This window comes from Mya arenaria, chromosome 3 (assembly GCF_026914265.1).
Source record: "Mya arenaria isolate MELC-2E11 chromosome 3, ASM2691426v1".
NCBI classification, from domain to species: domain Eukaryota; kingdom Metazoa; phylum Mollusca; class Bivalvia; order Myida; family Myidae; genus Mya; species Mya arenaria.
The window spans coordinates 92,580,023-92,601,115 of NC_069124.1; the positions used below are offsets into that span (position 1 = coordinate 92,580,023).

Here is a 21,093-nt window from a genome sequence, read left to right on the forward strand (position 1 = left end):
TAGTACAGACACATTCCACATCTCTGTCTGATACCCACTATGGTGTAGTACAGACACATTCCACATCTCTGTCTGATACCCACTATGGTGTAGTACAGACACATTCCACATCTCTGCCTGATACCCACTGTGGTGTAGTACAGACACATTCCACATCTCTGCCTGATACCAACTGTGGTGTAGTACAGACACATTCTGTACTTCTTTCTGATACCCACTGTGGTATAGTACAGACACATTCCACATCTCTGTCTGATACCCACTATGGTGTAGTACAGACACATTCTGTACCTCTTTCTGATACCAACTGTGGGGTATTACAGACACATTCCACAACTCTGTCTGATACCCTCTGTGGTGTAGTACAGACACATTCGGCATCTCTGTCTGATACCCACAGTGGTTTAGTACAGACACATTCCACATCTCTGTATGATACCCTTTGTGGTGTAGTACAGACACATTGCTCATCTCTGATACCCACTATGGTGTAGTACAGACACATTCCACAACTCTGTCTGATACCCACTATGGTGTAGTACAGACACATTCCACAACTATGTCTGATAACAACTGTGGTGTAATACAGACACATTATATACCCATTTCTGATACCCACAGTGATGAAGTACAGACACATTCCACATCTCTGTCTGATAACCACTGTGGTGTAGTACAGACACATTATATACCCCTTTCTGATACCCACTGTGGTGTAGAACAGACACAAACTGTACCTCTTTCTGATACCCACTGTGGTGTAGTACAGACACATGCTGTACCTCTCTCTAGTACCCACAGTGATGAAGTACAGACACATTCCACATCTCTGTCTGATACCCACTGTGGTGTAGTACAGACAAGTATATACCCCTTTCTGATACCCACTGTGGAGTAGAACAGACACATTCTGTACCTCATTCTAATACCCACTGTGGTTTAGTACAGACACATTCTATACCTCTTTCTGAGACCCACTGTGGTGTAGTACAGAAACATTCTATACCTTTTTCTGATACCCCAGTGGTGTAGTACAGACACATTCTATACCTTTTTCTGATACCCACAGTGGTGTAGTACAGACACATGCTATACCTCTTTCTAGTACCCACAGTGATGAAGTACAGACACATTCCACATCTCTTTCTGATACCCACTGTGGTGTAGTACAGACACATTATATACCCTTTTCTGATACCCACTGTGGTGTAGAACAGACACATTCTGTACCTTTGTATACCTTTTTCTGATACCCACAGTGGTGTAGTACATACACATGCTATACCCTTTTCTGATACATACACTAAGCAACTCTTTCTGATACCCATCTGATACCCATGTTGGTGAAGTACAGAAACACGCCGAGTTTATACCCTGCTGCTGTTCTATTCCTGGAGAATGCACTGTAGATATGAACCTCTTGCCAATGTCAATTCCCATGAGTCTATTGTTGCAAAATGATTCTTGATTTGTTCTTCTTTTCCCATTGCGCCAAATTGATCAGTAAAATTGGTATGTTCTGCAAAATCTAAAATAGTTGCAGATGAACATCAGTTCTACACGAGGGTTGACATTCCAACTTTACTTTTCAGTACAACGTATTTTCCTCTTTTAAGAACTCCTATAAAAACATCTTAAGTATGTATATTTTTTCGGCTGCACAGTGAATACTTCCTTCTGCTTGTCTAAATGCGATGTAATCATATGAAGTGGTCAGATGTTATATATCCTAAGCCTCACCCTGCTTTGTCCAAGACAGGCATTACTTGTGTTAAATAATGTATCCTCTATTTGCAGGCCAGCAAGCCAGAAAACATTTTTAGTCCCTATAACTATTTTTCCAGACTCTGAACCCAAGTCTCACATCCTGTGATTTGATTGTTGGGAAAATATGGAGAAAATACTGGAAACTGAATTATCAGGTGGCTAACTGGACAACATTTGCCTGCTACATTTGACATAATGGCTGCATAAGCCCCTGACAAATTATCTACATATCTCCCATGATGCTAGTTCTTTGAATTTGTGAGCATTATTGATGAGCTTTTTATTTACCACTGTGTTCTGTTGAAATTTAACTCAGACATGTTTTTGCCATTCAGAACATCAAAATGGTGGACATTGCACAAGGTGCATATTGAAAACAAGAAATGGACCCGGTTCAACTGACAGATCAGACATCTTGTTTGCCAGAATAAGCATGGAATTTCCAGGTTAAGAAGACATTTGCCAAATATGGACCACTTCCATTTAGATGTACAATCATGTACTCACAAACATATTCCCAGTTCTTGCAGATAAATCTCCCTTTAAGTGTATTTGGTCGTCTGCTCAGATGCCTGTACTGAGTCTGTAAGGGCAGAGTCTGGCATTTTTTTTGAGAGTACTTCCTGTAAACAAATCTCATCTGCATTCATTTCATTTTGATTAAACTGCACCTGTTGCACCTCCATTTGACCTCATTTGCCTCCTGCAGCAATACACCATTACATATTTGGTGTACAGGAAACTAAGCAGATACCGTAAATCATCTTGTATATCATATTAGGCTTTTGAAGTGTTTTTTTTCCAAAGTCCATTTCAGGCGGAAATATGTTTGTTTACATTTCACTTTAAAGGGATGCTACTCACATTGATTGATAGATTTAGTTATAACGGCAGTAGAAAATTGTGTACAGTTAGCATTAGCACCCAACAACAAATAAAATTATTAAATTATTTTAATGTTTCAAAATTGTATGATAGTTTTTACATTGTGTGATTCTGTATTAAAAACAAATAGACATGCATCATGTGATGTGGTGTCTTGTGCATTGTCCCTCTACTTTATGGCCGCTGCCTTACTACCAATAGTACAAACTGTTTCGATGACAGTGTTGTTCGTCCCATTATACCACATGATTTAATTACTTTTCTTAGTTGTTGAGATCATTTAAGTATAATATATGCCTGTTTCTTAGACAATTTGAGGGATTCACCGAGAGTGACATCGGGATCAGATTAAAATTTTTGTTTATTGATTACTTAATACAGTATTGCAATTAACTATTATGTGCATTGTACCATTGTTATTATGCCCCCCTTCGAAGAAGTGGGGTATATTGCTTTGCACAGGTATGTCGGTCGATCGGTAGACCATAACTTGTCCGAGTGATAACTCAACAATTCCTGGACGTATAGTCATCAAACTTCACATGAAGGTTAGGCCTAACCAGTAGATGACCCCTATTGATGTTGGGGGTCATCGGGTCAAAGGTCAAGGTCACAGTGACCTTTAATGGTAAAATAATTTTAAAGCTTGTCCGAGTGATAACTCAACAATGCCTGCACCCATGGCCCTCAAACTTGACATGGAGGTTGGGCCTGACCAGTAGATGACCCTTATTGTTTTGGGGGTCATCAGGCCAAAGGTTCAGGTCACAGTGACCTTGAATGGTAAAAGGTCGTCCGAGTGATAACTTGAAAATGCCTGCACTCATGGCCCTCAAACTTGACGTGGAGGTTGGGCCTGACCAGTAGCTGACCCCTATTGTTTTTGGGGCTCATCGGGTCAAAGGTCAAGTTCACAGTGACCTTGAATGGTAAAAGGTTGTCCGAGTGATAACTCAACGATGCCGGCACCCATGGCCGTCATAATTGAATTGGAGGTTGGGCCTGACCAGTAGATGACCCCTATTGTTTTTGGGGGTCATCGGGCCAAAGGTCAAGGTCACAGTGACCTGGAATGGTAAAAGGTTATCCGAGTGATAATTCGACAATGCGTGCACCCATGGCCCTCATAATTCAATTGAAGGTTGGGCCTGACCAGTAGAAGACCCTTATTGTTTTTGGGGGTCATCGGGCCAAAGGTCAAGGTCACAGTCACGTTGAATGGTAAAAGGTTTTCCGTGTGATAACTTGACAATGCCTGCACCCATGGCCCTCAAACTTGACTTGGAATTGGGCCTGACCAGTACATGACCCCTTTTGTTTTTGGGGGTCATCTGGCCAAAGGTCAAGGTCACAGTCACCTTGAATGGTAAAAGGTTGTCCGAGTGATAACTCGACAATGCCTGCACCCATGGCCCTCAAACTTGACTTGGAGAATTGGCCTGACCAGGAGATGACCCCTATGGTTTTTGGGGGTCATCTGGCCAAAGGTCAAGGTCACAGTGACCTGGAATGCTAAAAGGTTGTCCAAGTGATAACTCGACAATGCCTGCACCCATGGCCCTCAAACTTGACTTGGAGGTTGGGCCTGGCCAGAAGATGGTCCCTTTTGATTTTAGGGGTCATTGGGCTAAAGGTCAAGGTCACAGTGACCTGGAATAGTAAAAGGTTATCCGAGTGATAACTCGACAATGCCTGCACCTATGGCCCTCAATCTTGACTTGGAGGTTGGGCCTGGCCAGAAGATGGTCCCTATTGATTTTAGGGGTCATTGGGCCAAAGGTCAAGGTCACAGTGACCTTGAATGATAAAAGGTTGTCTGAGTGATAACTCAACAATGCCTGCACCCATGGCCCTCAAACTTGACATGGAGGTTGGGCCTTATCAGTAGATGACCCCTATTGATTTTAGGGGTCAAAGGTCAAGGACACAGTGACCTTGAAAGCGAACTCGACAATTCCTGGACCTATGGTCATCAAACTTGACATGAAGGTTGGGCCTGCCCAGTAGATGACCCCTATCGACTTTGAGGGTCATCAGGCCAAGGTCAATGTCACAGTAACCTTTAACGCAAAAAAGTTAACAAATCTTCTCCCACTGATATCTCAACAATGCCTGAACCTATGATCATTAAACTTGACATGGATGTTAAGCCTGACCAGTAGATCATCCTTATTGATTTTAGGATTCATAGAGCCAAAGGTCAAGGTCACAGTGATCTTGAATGGTAAAAGGTTGTCCGAGTGATAACTCAACAATGCCTGAACCCATGGCCTTCAAACTTGACTTGGAGTTGCATCTGACTTGTAGATGACCCCTTATGATTTAAGGGGTCATTGGGTCAAAGGTCAAGGTCACAGTGACCTTGAACGAAAAAAACTTGTCTGTGTGATAACTTGACAATGCCTGCACCCATGGCCCTCGAACTTGACATTTAGGTTTCTGAGGACCAGCTGATGACTCTGGATTTTGAGTTCATAGAGTCAAAGGTCATGGTCATAACACACTCTATCCTCACACTTTAATAGTCATAATCTTAAAACTGCCTTAACGGCAACAAATCAGCTGTCATTTCGGTCCATGCATATTTCATTCAACCGGTTGCAACGGTTGACTGACAGCCAGAAGTCGTGTCGGGACTATTACGGCATTTGTATCAGCCATTCAAGATCGACGACAGCATGAAGGCGTGTCGGTGAGGTTCAACAGAGCAATTAACCAAACTCCTCCTATTCTTTATCAAAATGGGAATGTGTGAAAAACACCACTGTCGTAATTGCGACCTTCATCCCTATAATCATCTATGAACGCAAAGTAAACAATAAGTGTTAATTGATTTCGGTAACATAAATCATGTGTCGTTTTATTTTGTTTCTTAATCCAGAGTCCGTTTGTTAACCAATTATTAAATTGTAATTGAGAACCGTGTTAAGATATCTGTGTTATTATAAACAATGGTTATGCTATGTCATCGTATGTAATTGAGTCGCGTTCCCATCTTTAGTTTAGTGTAAAGTTATATTTTGTGTTGCTTATTATTAAACTTTGATTATTTTATCGTTCTTTTAATTTATTTAGAAAAAAGATAATTAATCTGAAAATACACATTACATTCCCTTTAAGTTATTATTAAGCCGACCCGGCTTTAAAAATATTAGCTGTTGCAGCTTTAAAAACGAATACACCCACGAGCAGTCGCTTTGCTCCGGGCTCTTTTGTGTTCCAGCATGCAGCATGCTTTACACGTTTTGCTATGACGTCAACGGTGTCAATAAAAATAATACCCGCACTAAACGAAACATGAGTCGATTGATATCGTCGATAATGTATTGTTGGGAAAACTTGAGAAATAGCAATAATTAATGAAGAGAAACCATTAAACCTTTTCACAAAAATATGTTTAATGTTAATCGGACTTGAGTTGGTAATTCTAAATCATAGGAACATAACTGTAAACTTGTTTAAAATGCAGGAAATTGCACCATTTTGGATACGAAAATAAAAAAAAAATCAACGTCGGGAGGGGACACCCCTCACAAACCCTCCCCTTCCGACATGCCTTATGAAATTCCTGGCAGAAACCCTGCCTCTTACTAAAGAGGGTTGCGTACTACACCAAATGGTAAAACCTTGAACTAAAGGAGGTTGCATACTACACCAAATGGTAAAACCTTGAACTAAAGGAGGTTGCATACTACACCAAATGGTAAAACCTTGAACTAAAGGAGGTTGCATACTACACCAAATGGTAAAACATTGAACTAAAGGAGGTTGCATTCTACACCAAATGGTAAAACATTGAACTAAAGGAGGTTGCATACTACACCAAATGGTAAAACCTTGAACTAAAGCAGGTTGCATACTACACCAAATGGTTTTGCATTGAACTAAAGCAGGTTGCATACTACACCAAATGGTAAAACCTTGAACTAAAGGAGGTTGCATTCTACACCAAATGGTAAAACATTGAACTAAAGGAGGTTGCATTCTACACCAAATGGTAAAACCTTGAACTAAAGGAGGTTGCATTCTACACCAAATGGTAAAACATTGAACTAAAGGAGGTTGCATACTACACCAGATGGTAAAACATTGAACTAAAGCAGCTTGCATACTACACCAAATGGTAAAACCTTGAACTAAAGGAGGTTGCATACTACACCAAATGGTAAAACATTGAACTAAAGGAGGTAGCATACTACACCAAATGGTAAAACATTGAACTAAAGGAGGTTGCATACTACACCAAATGGTAAAACCTTGAACTAAAGGAGGTTGCATACTACACCAAATGGTAAAACCTTGAACTAAAGGAGGTTGCATACTACACCAAATGGTAAAACCTTGAACTAAAGGAGGTTGCATACTACACCAAATGGTAAAACCTTGAACTAAAGGAGGTTGCATACTACACCAAATGGTAAAACCTTGAACTAAAGGAGGTTGCATACTACACCAAATGGTAAAACCTTGAACTAAAGCAGGTTGCATACTACACCAAATGGTTTTGCATTGAACTAAAGGAGGTTGCATACTACACCAAATGGTAAAACCTTGAACTAAAGGAGGTTGCATACTACACCAAATGGTAAAACCTTGAACTAAAGCAGGTTGCATACTACACCAAATGGTTTTGCATTGAACTAAAGCAGGTTGCATACTACACCAAATGGTAAAACCTTGAACTAAAGCAGGTTGCATACTACACCAAATGGTTTTGCATTGAACTAAAGGAGGTTGCATACTACACCAAATGGTAAAACCTTGAACTAAAGGAGGTTGCATACTACACCAAATGGTAAAACCTTGAACTAAAGGAGGTTGCATACTACACCAAATGGTAAAACATTGAACTAAAGGAGGTTGCATACTACACCAAATGGTAAAACCTTGAACTAAAGGAGGTAGCATACTACACCAAATGGTAAAACCTTGAACTAAAGGAGGTTGCATACTACACCAAATGGTTTTGCATTGAACTAAAGCAGGTTGTGTACTACACCAAATGTTTTTGCATTGAACTTTTGTAACAATTAAACAAACACTGAAGATGCTGCACTAAGAATTTTAATATGAGCTGATCGAAATACTACAGCATGGCAAATTGTCCCCTCTGGAGAAATGATTTTCTTGTGTCTGTTATAGTATGATTGTGTCAGAAAATATAACTGCTAATATGGTTACCTGGATAAAATCAGGTTTTCTAATTATATTGCTTTATGTGAAATACAGTTATAAAAGTAAATGGCATGTTCCCTTTAATTGGCAGTTTGGTAATCAGTAATTGTGGCATTGGACGGAGACACTGATTTGTACCATGATCTTATATTGATCTGAAGGCAGTGATATTCATAGAAGCCATTTCATGCTCAGAGGCTTGTGTTCTTTGCTGGGATTCATGCTCAGAGGCTTGTGTTCTTTGCTGGGATTCATGCTCAGAGGCTTGTGTTCTTTGCTGGGATTCATGCTCAGAGGCTTGTGTTCTTTGCTGGGATTCATGCTCAGAGGCTCGTGTTCTTTGCTGGGATTCATGCTCAGAGGCTCGTGTTCTTTGCTGGGATTCTTGCTGGACATAACAGAACTTAAATAACTTGAAACCATATTTCATTGAATTATTATCTTATAGAACATGGTATTTTCTGACTTTCACCTGGTCAGATAGGCTATGTAATATATTAATTTGAGGAAACTTAATGTATACTTAAGAATTCAAAATTGGTAATCTACAATAAATAAAGCGGGCTGATACTTGTCACCTCAAGTAATGATCTGCTACTATCAATGCTGGATATGGTAGTATTAACAAATTATCCACATGATTGTGGAAGATTTAACGCAGTGTGCCACTGAATGTGGTGTATAGTGTCTCTAAGAAGCATCAATTGGTTTTCTCGGTGCCAGACCCTCGCACAACAAGAAAGAAGCAGGCTCGATGTCTTGTTAGAGAAGGAGATTTATTTATATCCAAGACTGATGATTCTCCCAATTGATTACTGGAAGTAATTCTTTTTCCAGTGAAAGTATTTGTGATGTGATGCCAGACAGTTGGCTACAAAGTGTCCTCTTGGATAAGATTACCTATCAATGGTCATTATGTGGATAATATTGGGTTAATTTATTGTGATAATGCATTTTGAATTGATATGCTATTAATAAGTTAATTTCATTTTAATGAAATATACTGAAATTAATCAGACATTTAAAGAAAAGGCAAAAGAAAAATTCCATTTTCAGTGTGAATGATCACATTTTTGGCAGCAAGCTAACCTGGCTGTTTCACCAAGGATAAGAAAATAGATGATTTGGGGGAAAAAAGATATTCTTTGATCAATACGACAGAAAAATAACAGTATACAAAATCAAAGAAAAGTAATGAGAGTCATAGGAATATGATATGTCATGTAAAAACTGAGTTCATCTATCATATGGATGTGTTAGGCAGCCAAAAATGGGAGCCGTCTTCTCCAGTTAATTCAGGACTTTGATGGTCGGCAGGGCTGCTGGACATTTCAATCATAAAACTCATTTTGCTCTCAAGGATTGTCACGTAAAGATCCTCGATGTCAGACAGACTCAGATATGAGAAACCATGTGTACCTCTTAAGCACTGTATTCAGCAGGAAAGTTCAACATTTAAGGAGCAAAGTGATATTACATGTCAGTTTACCATGACAACGGATTGTCAATTGTTAGGTCTTATAAGGAATCTACTTTTGGATGCATTTGTTTTTTGGGGACTGGAAGGAAATTAGTTTTAATGGAATATGGATGATAATGAGCAGGAGTTGGTTGTAAGTGTCGGGAATGGGCACGGGGGTTGCCAGGGTGAGGACAGGTCTTGTAACACCTCATACTGCAACGGGGGACTCGGGCCTCAGAGGTCAGCATACACCTCAGACCCCGATATCCGTCAGGTCAGATCCATGGAGGAAGTATCTTGCAAGTTGAAAGGAATTCGGGTAGGGATTCAGTTGTTAAGAAATGCCTTAAAAATAAAATCATTGTCATTATCACTGATTTTTTGTTAACCTAGCTTTTCTGTCTATCCAACTCATCTTTCTGTCCACAAGCCATTTCAATGTTTCTTATAGATGGAAGTAAATGAAAATTTTAGAAAGTGCTGATTACCGCTCAGTGGTGCATCTTCATTTTTAGTTTCTGTTTGGGTCAGAAACTCGAAAGATTATTTCCCTCTTATATACGGATAAAGCTTAATTTTGTCTACCCAATTTTAAGTCAGTTGTGAAGGAAACTAAATAAAAAATCTGTTTTGGTATAAAAAATACATGTGGATGACCAAATGTCTTTTTGAAGATATGATATTTTTTTAACTTGAATAAAAACTACAAAATTCAGCTTACATTTTGTTTCCAGTGCCCTGCTTGCATTTTTATAAGCCTGTTCTATACTGCTGTCCATGTTGTCTGATCAATTACTTTGGAAGCCTTAGTCTAATCATCACCAAATTTGGTCAGAATGATCTGTATGGACAAAATATCTCGGTCATTCTCGATAACCAGCCATACAATTTGTAGTTGAAAGGTCATAAATAATAACAGGGATATCAAATAGTGAAGCCATTTAATGTCAATTGCTTAGTAAGTCATGAGGTTGATAATCAACTTGTTATTGACTTTAATTTATTTTCATTTAGGTTAAATGATATACCATATTAACAGTAAAATAAACACTGATTTAGGTACTTACAAGTTGCATACCGCGACCGTGTACATTCTGTGAATACATGTATACCCTTCTACATAGACAGTATGATTTCAGAAGTAAAAGTCAGAGTTTTGTTGTGATCTTGAATTTGTGGATAAGCCAAGAAATCTACACAAAAATAATGTCCCACAAATATTTATGATTTCACAGTAACTCCCTCTTCTGTTGTGGTACAGTAGTTTATACTGTCACAAATGTGTGGTTCATGAGTAGCACACTTGGGGACAAAATCAACATGATCTTCCTATGTATAGTACCAGGGAGGCATTTCTCATGGCATCATGAAGCAATTTGTCTATTAATTATTTATCTTATAGTACTATTCAAATGTCAAAGATGGTTTAGAAATTAACCATTTAGTTTCATAATGGAAAAAAGTACAGGACTAGAATTTCCTGGGTTTGTTGACATTGGGACATGAAATGAAGTCTGAGGGGGTTGAAATTAAAGCTATATTTGGAAAATTCCAATTTCAAGAAGGTCTCTAGGTAATAATATAGGTGTAGATTTTGAATTGTGAAATATTAACTGTCTGAAACTGTCAGACTTTCTGTTGGTTACAAATATTGTATTCACACCTTCATATTTTCCGAGAACCAGTCTTTGTCATTATTTTCCCATAGTGGCTTATGTGCTATTTTCTCCATGAAAACCAATATGTCAGTTTACTAATGAAGATTTATATTACATCAAAATGTTGAGGCTCTTTTTAGACATGTTAAAAAACTCTATTTTCATGTATTTACCAGGGGTTCTCAAGTTTAGATTTAATCCTGTCATCAGGATTGAGAGCGTAATTTAACTTCAGACTGTTATAATTAAAGGGCAATAACTCTCGAGTGACTCGAGCAATATGGTTTGTTATGGAATTTGTCTGATTATTATGCCCATACATATTCTGACCAAATTTGGTGATGTTGGACAACTAAGGTTTCTGAAGTTATTGATTAGACAAGACCGTATTGTTTTTTTTAAATACCTTGAATTTAATATAAATTACTTTGGAAACAATTTTAAAAGGAGACTAACCCCCTTTGCCCTGCTTTAGGCGAATCCCTCAAAATCCAACGGATCCTCAGCCATTTTTCAGGGTTGATAAATATCAACTGTTAGAACATCGGACTTACAAATTCCTCTCTTTAGAAACGTTCTATGCTATACCAGTAAAAGTTTCCTTAGATATGTTCCCATGAATATAAGAATAAGTATGGCCTGTTGACATACACCCTGATATTAATTACACTTTTTGTTGCTATTTATATGGAAATTGGCGTCTAACATATTCATGTTCAGACTATTAATGGGCGATACAGCATTTTTACATAAAATGTCCTGAGTTTTTGGGACACGGCTAGCTCGTGTAGCAACATTGATTGAACTCCAAAAATCTAGTGCATTAAAGATGGCCTTTGATCAGGAATCTCAAAGTATCTACTTGCTGTAATGTTTTTCCTTAAAAAAGGTGATGTAATGAGGTTATCACATGAACAGACAGTTTCTTTTGCATTCTTCAGGTGATCTAATAAATTTGGTTGTTACTTCATTTGTTGTCAATATTGACACTCCTGCTTGCTTCAAAATTTAAGCCAGGAAAGCCCTCAAAAGGGCTTCTAAAAAAGCCAGTTTTTGTTTGGCCTAAAGGGGCGTTGCCCCGTAGCAGCCCCCAAACCCCAAATAAAGAAGAAAAAAATCATGTTTCCTCTGATTTAAATGGGACATTAACTACCTTATTCAAATAAATCTTTAAAAATGAGTGAAATAATCGTATGACTTGCAGGAATGTTACCAATAAAGCAATTATTGTTTGCAAACATGCAGAATGATATATAAAACTGTAAATAAGTATTTATAGCATGTGATGAAATTTTATTATTACTGGAACAAGTAGTTTTTTATATATTTTGTATTTGAACTTTTTTCTTTTTTAAAAAATGCCTGCATCCGATCTGTTGTTTTAGGCTTCTGACTTTTTTCAGATTCTATTTCTGGCCAAATATACTTGAATAGAAAAATAAATGGTAGCAAAGGTGTTGTTTACATTTTGTACTTTAAAGGGACATAACTCACATCAATTGATTGATTAAGTTATATTGGCTGTAGAAAATCTGGTACAGTTAGCATTACTCAGATGAGTACAAATAAACAGAGTTCATTATTTTTAAGTTTCAATATTGTACAACACATTTTACAAAGTATGATTCTTTATTAAAATAATAAGTAAACATGCATACTGTAAAGTTACAATCATTGTGCCCTGTAAATGTGTGACGGTGTGAAAACCTCCCTCTGTCTTACTGTAGTAACAAATATACCAACAGTACAAACTGTTGCAATGGCCATGTTGTTGGTCGCATTATACAATGTGTTTGCTATACTTAGCTGAAGGTGTTGACATTTTGATTACATTTATGTACAATATATCGCTGTTGCTTTTACAATTGGGATTGTAAATTTTTTATTTTATTATTTATGTACATGATCGTGCTGTACTATTTGATAACCTTTGCCATTTTCACGTTTCAATAAAATTCTTCAAAACAAATATGGTTACTGCTGATTTGACATTTTTCACTGTGTCCTATCTATGGTATTAAGGTTTTTTACCCGACTGTTCATTCATTTTTTTTTGCCTGTGCATCCTATCAATGCTAGCTTCCTATACACAGTATAATATGTAAATATGTGTAAATCTAACCAGTTAAATGTGTTTTTCTTACTTTTACTCGAATTCACAACAGTACATCATGTTCCAACAAACGGTTTGAGATAATATAAATATATCATGGTGATGTTAGCCGATGTTTAATGCCACATGTTTGCAGACCGTTTATGTTGTATATTTACAGAAGGAGACGGTGGGTCAGTATGTGCTTGACAAGGTGTGTGAGACCCTCAACCTCGTGGAGAAGGACTACTTTGGCCTCCGCTATGTCGATACTGAGAAACAGCGGGTACGTAACACTCTTCACTCACCACACATTGTTGTTTGGTTTGTTTTCACAAGGGCAGTTATTCATCATATGTATTAAGTCATTTCCTAATTTAGTTCATTTTCCTAAGTTGAGGTATTTCACTTGGTCGTGTGATATGGAAACTTTAACGTCAAAAATTTGTACTTTTCTTTAAATTTAATTATGAAAAGTTTAGGATAGTGATGTCAAAACTTTTCACTTTTGCAACTGCAGGAAGTTACACACATGCATAACAAAGTGTATGTTTAGCTAGTAAATCCATGCTTACTTATCATTGATCTATCTGAATAGAAATGTAATATATGAAGTTCGGAATGTATGCATATCTAGAAAAAAAATTATACGTAATAGTTTTAGCCCCCATAATGAGAGTTATTGTCAATTTATACACTAGAGCTTTAGCACAAGTGTAAAATTTTAATCACTTAGAGGGTTGGGAGTTTCATTGCTGTTTTGTACCATGTTGTCATGAACAGCGTTCAATAAGTTGCTTTCGGCATAAGTGAATATCACCGTAGCTAGTCTGCACTTTTACAGCCATTCTACTATTTTCTGTTCCAATATGTGAGTTGACCATTAGACAAAAAAAAAAAGTACACTCAAACATGAAACAATGGCTACAAAAAGTTTCGATCTAATAAGATTGGTACTTTGGAGAATCATATTTGCATCATAATTATATATAACGCAATGAAAAACAGTAAAATATTAAATGTTGTGTTTATTTTTATCACAAATATTTCAATCAGCGGCTTCAGAAGATCCAGTGGCTTAATCTCAGATTATTAGAGAAAATGATGGAAGTGATTGATTGACAGTGTTTAGTAATAGTTCAATGTAGCCTAAACATGCTTTTGTATCTAAACATGCTTTTGTATTATTTTTTCATGTTAATTGTCAATAAAATGAGCAGGATGGGAAATTACATGGAGGATCAATGTTTTATAATATGTGATCACGATATTGAACCATATAAGTCCATAGCTAGGCATTAATCCTAATGAAAGGCTGATGTGAAGGTGAGGGTATTGGCAAATGGGTTTGACCCTGGGGTGCCTAATACCATATATACAAGTCTGCTGGAGCTTGAAATCACTTTGTAACAGCTCTGATGTTGGTAGCTCATATCAATGTTAGACTGAAGTAGGAGAAAATGATGAATGATGTTGATCTTCACTTTGCAAACTTCTTAAAATATCAGCGAAGGAACTGTATGAAACGTAAGCATCAAAAAATTATGGCAATGTGAATGTGTATGTATTACAAGAGCCATAACTCTTGACCAATTGTTATCAAATTGTCTGCCTCTTTTGTTTTTACACAATATATTGAAAAAAGTAAATGGAAATTTGATATTGGATTAATCCCATATGTTTACTGCGACCAGAGCAGGCTTAAGCAAACCTTATTAATTTATTTTTTCAGAATATTTTTGTTGAAAAAACACATCTTCTTCAAAGATGTCAAAAGTTGTTAAATATTTCTTTAGTAGCAAATATGCCCGTGGTAGTGTCTATGTATTTTTCGCAAATAGTATCAAAAGTGTCACTTACTGAGTCACTTAATTCATTTGTTTCTTCGATCAAATGAAAGTATGCAGACAAGCAGCTAACAACGGCATCCAGTATGTTTTCCAATCAATAATTTCAGAAGCATTTGTACAGTTATCACAAACTTTGGTCAAAATGTGTTTGGGCATAAGTTTGATAACCAGCCATATCGCTATAGTCACTTGAGAGTCGCCCTTTATTTATAGAAATTACTTAACGTCAATATTGTCCATTACATAACTTTAAAAACCTTATTTGGTCAGAATTTGTATCCGAGGGCATAAAATATCAGAAAAATTCAATAACCAACCATGTTGCTGGAGTCACTCAAGAGTAATCACCCTTTAATTATAGAAATTACCTGAAACCGATCTTTTACAGTCATTTACTTTAGAAGCCATTGTCCAATCATCACCAAATTTGGTCAGAATGTGTATTGACAAAATATCTTGGTCAGATTCGATAACCAGCCATGTCGCCTTAGTCACTCCAGACCAATAACCCTTGAATTGGCAAAAACTGTATTTACAGTAACGGCTCTTTAAATCTGGCTTAAAATACATCCACTCATCACAAAACTTTGTGTTTGGAAAATAGGATGGACTGTTTTGGGACAGTTGTCGTTCTTGTTTGTATTTTTAAAAAAATTGCAGTTTGCCGGTGCATTTTTATATTTTCATGCTTATGAAGGTAGGAGGGCATGCTAGTTAATTCAATGAAGCTTGATTTTTAAATTCTGGGGAAATTTGCAAGCATTCACTCCTATGTTAATTCATACAGCATAAACACAAGAAAAAGTGTGCTCATTCTTCATAGTTACTTTTCAAATAATTATTTATCATGATTATTTTCTCTTCAGCGTCATATTTAGTGTTAAAGAAGCAGTATGGAGTTTTTTATCTGTTATGATTTCTAAATACTGTATTGATGTTACGTTTGATTGAATAAGATGTGTACTCTTTGATGATTGTTTCCATTTTATGTTACTATGAGACTGTTTGTTTTTCAGCATTGGCTGGACCCAACCAAAACAGTCTACAAGCAACTAAAGGGTAAGCTTCATGTCTGACCAACAAAAACAGTACACACAAGCAACTAAAGGGTAAGCTTCTGTTCTGACTAACAAAAACAGTACACACAAGCAACTGAAGGGTTAGCTTTTGGTGCCACCAACAAACACAGTGTACAAGCAGTTGAATGGTAAGCTTTTGGTGTGACCAACAAACACATAGTACAAGCAACTGAAGGATAAGCTTCTGGTTTGACCCACAAACACAGGAGTACAAACAGCTGAATGGTGAGCTTCTGGTTTGACCAACAAACACAGAGTACAAGCAACTGAATGGTAAGCTTCTGGTGTGACCAACAAACACAGTGCACAAGCAACTGAAGGGTAAGTGTCTGGTATGACCAACAAACACAGTCTAGAAGCACTTGAAAGGTAAGTGTCTGGTGTGACCCACAAACACAGTGTAGAAGCACCTGAAGGGTAAGTGTCTGGTGTGACCCACAAACACAGTGTAGAAGCACCTGAAGGGTAAGTGTCTGGTATGACCAACAAACACAGTCTAGAAGCACCTGAAGGGTAAGTGTCTGGTTTGACCCACAAACACAGAGTACAAACAGCTGAATGGTGAGCTTCTGGTTTGACCAACAAACACAGAGTACAAGCAACTGAATGGTAAGCTTCTGGTGTGACCCACAAACACAGTGTAGAAGCACCTGAAAGGTAAGTGTCTGGTATGACCAACAAACACGGTCTAGAAGCACCTGAAGGGTAAGTGTCTGGTGTGACCAACAAAAACACAGTGTACAAGCAGCTGAAGGGTAAGTGTCTGGTGTGACCAACAAACACAGTGTACAAGCAACTGAAGGGTAAGTGTCTGGTGTGACTCACAAACACAGTGTACAAGCAGCTGAAGGGTAAGTGTTTGGTGTGACCCACAAACACAGTTGACAAGCAACTAAAGGGTAATTTCTGGTGTGACCAACAAACACTGTGCAGTGTACAAGCAGCTGAAGGGTTAGCTTCTGACGTGATTGCAACTACTTAGCATGACATTGTTGTTTACCCTTTTACTTTTATAATGAAACAATCACATCATTGATTGCCCAGGACAAGTAAGAGTGATGATGGGTTTAATTATAGACCTAATTAGGAAATGGTTATGTTGATGCAGCACTCTGAGCTTAACAATTGCCTGGGGGAAAATCTCAATAGAAGTGGTATTGTGGGCTGTGACCATCACTATGATGAGATTACGTGACACAAATGACAACCATACACTTATATGATCTATTGTCATTTACTGAAGGGACATAAATTGTACCTTTTATCCCTGAAATTCCCATATGGGCACATTTATTAAATTGAAGCAGTTTATGCTCTACAGAAAGGGCACACAAGTTATGTATGTTGCTGAATCAGTCTGAATATGTCAAATCAGTTGAATAATGGTGGTCCTGTCCTGATGCACTGTCGGCCATTCATATAATAAAATGACATCCGATACACTTATGTTTTGATTTTGAGGATTGCATGGCATAGTTCTATGATTGGAGTGCACCCATACAAATTCCCATAGTAAAATCATGAAGTGCTCCCATGCATATTTCACTAGTGAAAACAGGGAGTGCTCCTATACATATTTCCATAGTGAAATCATGGAGTGGCTCCCATGCATATTTCCTTAGTGAAATCATGAAGTGCTCCTATACATATTTCACTAGTGAAAACAGGGAGTGCTCCTATACATATTTCACTAGTGAAAACAGGGAGTGCTCCTATACATATTTCCATAGTGAAATCATGGAGTGCTTCCATGCATATTTTCTTAGTGAAATCATGAAATGCTTCTATACATATTTCCATTGTGAAATCATGAAGTGCTCCCATGCATATTTCCATAGTGAAACCATGAAGTGCTCCCATGCATATTTCCATAGTGAAACCATGAAGTGCTCCCATGCATATTTCCATAGTGAAACCATGAAGTGCTCCCATGCATATTTCCATAGTGAAACCATGAAGTGCTCCCATGCATATTTCCATGCTACAATCTTGGTGTGCTCCCATAGTGAAATCATAGAGTGCTCCCCTACAGCTCATGGATCGTCTCATGCATATTCCCATAGTGAAATCATTGAGTGCTCCCATACATATTAACATAATAAAATTATTGAGTGCTTTCATATATTTTCACATAAAAACATAGTATGCACATTTCATTTATATACTATATGAACTTCAAAAGATGTCATTAGTTGAATGAGTTTTTTTCCAGACACGAGGTATGTTAACATAATTATTCATGTAAGTGAAAAAATGAAATTTTGTACAATCAATACTGTGAAGTAAAGTCTTCAGCCTTTTAATGACCATTATTATGCTCAATTCTCTTTCTCGCTAAAAACCAATTTTGCTGTCCAATAAATACACTCAACTTGGTGTCACTTCAGGTTTTCAAGAACAAGAAATATTTTTTACACATGAAACAATAAGGAAGAATTTACCAAGTGAAAATGTTTTGATAAAATTTTGCTTTGTTTATCTAAGATTTATCATAGAAAAAAGCAAAGTTAAATGACAGTCAGTTTTCTCTGAGGATGCTTGAATGAAGGCAGAACAATCCTCCCAGTTACTCCTGTAAAATGTTGTTTTTGTGATTTTTGTATCTGAAATTAAATAGCAATCCTTATTTGTTTATTTTTATCCCCCGCCTTGAAAAGCCGAGGGGATATAGTAATGGTAGGCGCAATTCCGTGCATCTGTGCGTGTGTGCGTCCGTCCATCCCACATTCATTTCTTTGCATCTCCTCTTACATTTTTCATGCGATTTCTACCAAACTTTTACAGATTGATGATCATAAAGTGAAGCAGCGCATATTGTCGGGCTTTCTCAATTCGACCATTTTTGAAAGAGTTATTGCCCTTTCTTTATTTTACATTTAAAATTGGTTTCTTCGCAACTTCTCTTACGTTTTTCATGCGATTTCTACCAAACTTTAACAGATTGATGACTATATAGTGACCCAGCGCATATTGCCAGGCTTTTGCAATTTGACCTTTTTTTGAAAGAGTTATTGCCCTTTGTTTATTTTACATTTAAAATTGGCTTCTTTGCAATGACGCAGCGCATATTGTCAGGCTTTTGTGATTTGACAAGGCTTGGCATGTCTACGGGCTTTCATAAAGGGATTCTTTTCGGAAGAGTTATTGCCCTTTCTTAATTTTATGCATTTCTTATGTTCCTGAGAAACTACCCTTTCCATTGATTGGCTTTCGTTACAAAAAAGGCGGGGGATATAGCTGTCTGTGACTGCTCCTGTCATGTTCAGTTTTGGGGAACATTTTTCAAAATGGAAGTTTGTGTATGTGCAGGCTTTTTGAGCACGTCGTTCCATGCAGCCCATTTTACTACCTAAAATGCACCATACTGCCCCCTCATCATGCCCTGTGTCTTGTCATTGCCATTTAACAGCTTCTGTGTATTTATGTTGTGAGCAGATGACATGTGTTTTTATAAAGATATTTGTACTGAACATACCCGGTTTGCCATTTTAAACATTGTCGCTTTCAAAGCAGCAGTCATCGCAGGTATCTGTAAACATTGGCTGGATTGCTCTACAAATATCAAATGCATCCCATCTATTGACAAATGTCTGATAATAATTTTTTTCATTTTCATCTTTAAAATTTGCTTTGTGACCAGAACTTTTTTATGCTCTTAACTTTTCTGTGAGTATTTTCCTTATGTTCCCCAAAGATGGCTATTTTGTCAGAGCGATTTTTGTAAAAAATCCGAAAATTGTTCTTTTTTTTCAGTTTAGGTCCAATATTGATGTCAGTAAAAAAACAGAAGTTGTAATACACAAAGAGGGCTTGGACTGCTTGAGGTTCCAAACTTTTATAACGTCCAGGAGAAGTTATATATAATGTTTTTTCTTATAATGCTTTTGAGGTGTTTAATTGTGAGCTAAGGCTAACAGCAGTTTGTTTATATGGAATGTCACAGGGAAAACAATTTGTTCAGAATGAAAATGTTCATATGTTGAATTATAAAAAGATTTAATTTATGTATAATATTAAGAGGGGTTAATTGACTCATTAACAAGTGGCTGCCTGCTGCAAGAGAAATAAAATGTCCATAACTCAGCAAATTTTAGCTGATTTCCAAAATTATTTCACTAACAATAACAGTGAGTTAACAGTTTCATTTTAAGAACGTCAAAACTAAGGCTGCATTTAAGGGAACTTAACGTATCTTGAATTACACAGGATGAGGAGAACGATAAATCTTCTAGTATTATTCAGTTGCATATTAAACATTCTATTCTGGTAAATCTAAGTATGGAAAGTGTCTCATAGAAATGCTGGACACACTTATAAAAAATTATAAACATTTACATATTGTATTCAATATTCTCATTGGTCTGTACCCTATTTATTGCCCGTGTCAATATTTATTTGATTATTACTTTGCATAACATGTCTATTTGTCAAAAAATACAAATTTGGGCTTGGTTGTTTCACAGTATAAATGTTTTTAAGCAGTTTTTATTTAGAATAACTAAAATTGATGTTATGAACATGATTTCTCCAACGTCTGGGGATCTACGTCAGGAATACCAGGTATCATCTGCAGTTCTATTTTTTTGTGTATATCCTCCTTTGAAGTATAAAATTTATGGTAAAAAAATATCTTAACTTTAATCTGAACTAATGAGCAGAAATGCAAGACATATGTGCTGCTGTTTTGTGTGTAAGGCAGTTAGACGACCAACTTATGTCTTGGTGGGGGGGAATTTCCAGCAAACTGAAACAGTTTGGCTCCAATAATAGGAAGCTGTTGAGAGTCAGTCAGTAGGGATCACCAGCAAACAGTTATTAAGTACAATCATCGATAAACCAATTATGACTGACAGTCAAGTCGTGTGATGTTGAAATATGGTTGTCTGGGGGTTTCTTATAAGGTCTTATGTAAATATTTGTCTGACCAGTGTATTTGATGCCTGCTTAAAAAATATCTTAAAGTGGATGATGAGTCTAAGAGATGTTCATTGAAAGAGAATGTTCTTCAATGATTCCAGAAGTATGGTAAAAATGGACATACCATAATACTGTTGTGCCTCTCTTTCAGTGGTCGAATTAATATAAATAAGTACAAGCTCACACCCTGCACTGGTAAAATGTTTTC

General features: G+C 37.0%; 1 protein-coding gene across 5 annotated transcripts in view; it reads left to right on the forward strand.

The window, feature by feature from the left end:
• Positions 1 to 21,093, forward strand: part of LOC128225595 (FERM domain-containing protein 5-like) — a 72,518-nt gene that overhangs the window by 20,043 nt on the left and 31,382 nt on the right. For all 5 annotated transcript variants that reach the window (XM_052935483.1, XM_052935484.1, XM_052935486.1 and 2 more), the window contains exons 2-3: positions 13,221 to 13,325; positions 15,906 to 15,948. In XM_052935483.1, coding sequence (XP_052791443.1) covers positions 13,221 to 13,325; positions 15,906 to 15,948 — 148 coding nt within the window. The remainder of the gene's footprint in view (positions 1 to 13,220; positions 13,326 to 15,905; positions 15,949 to 21,093) is intronic.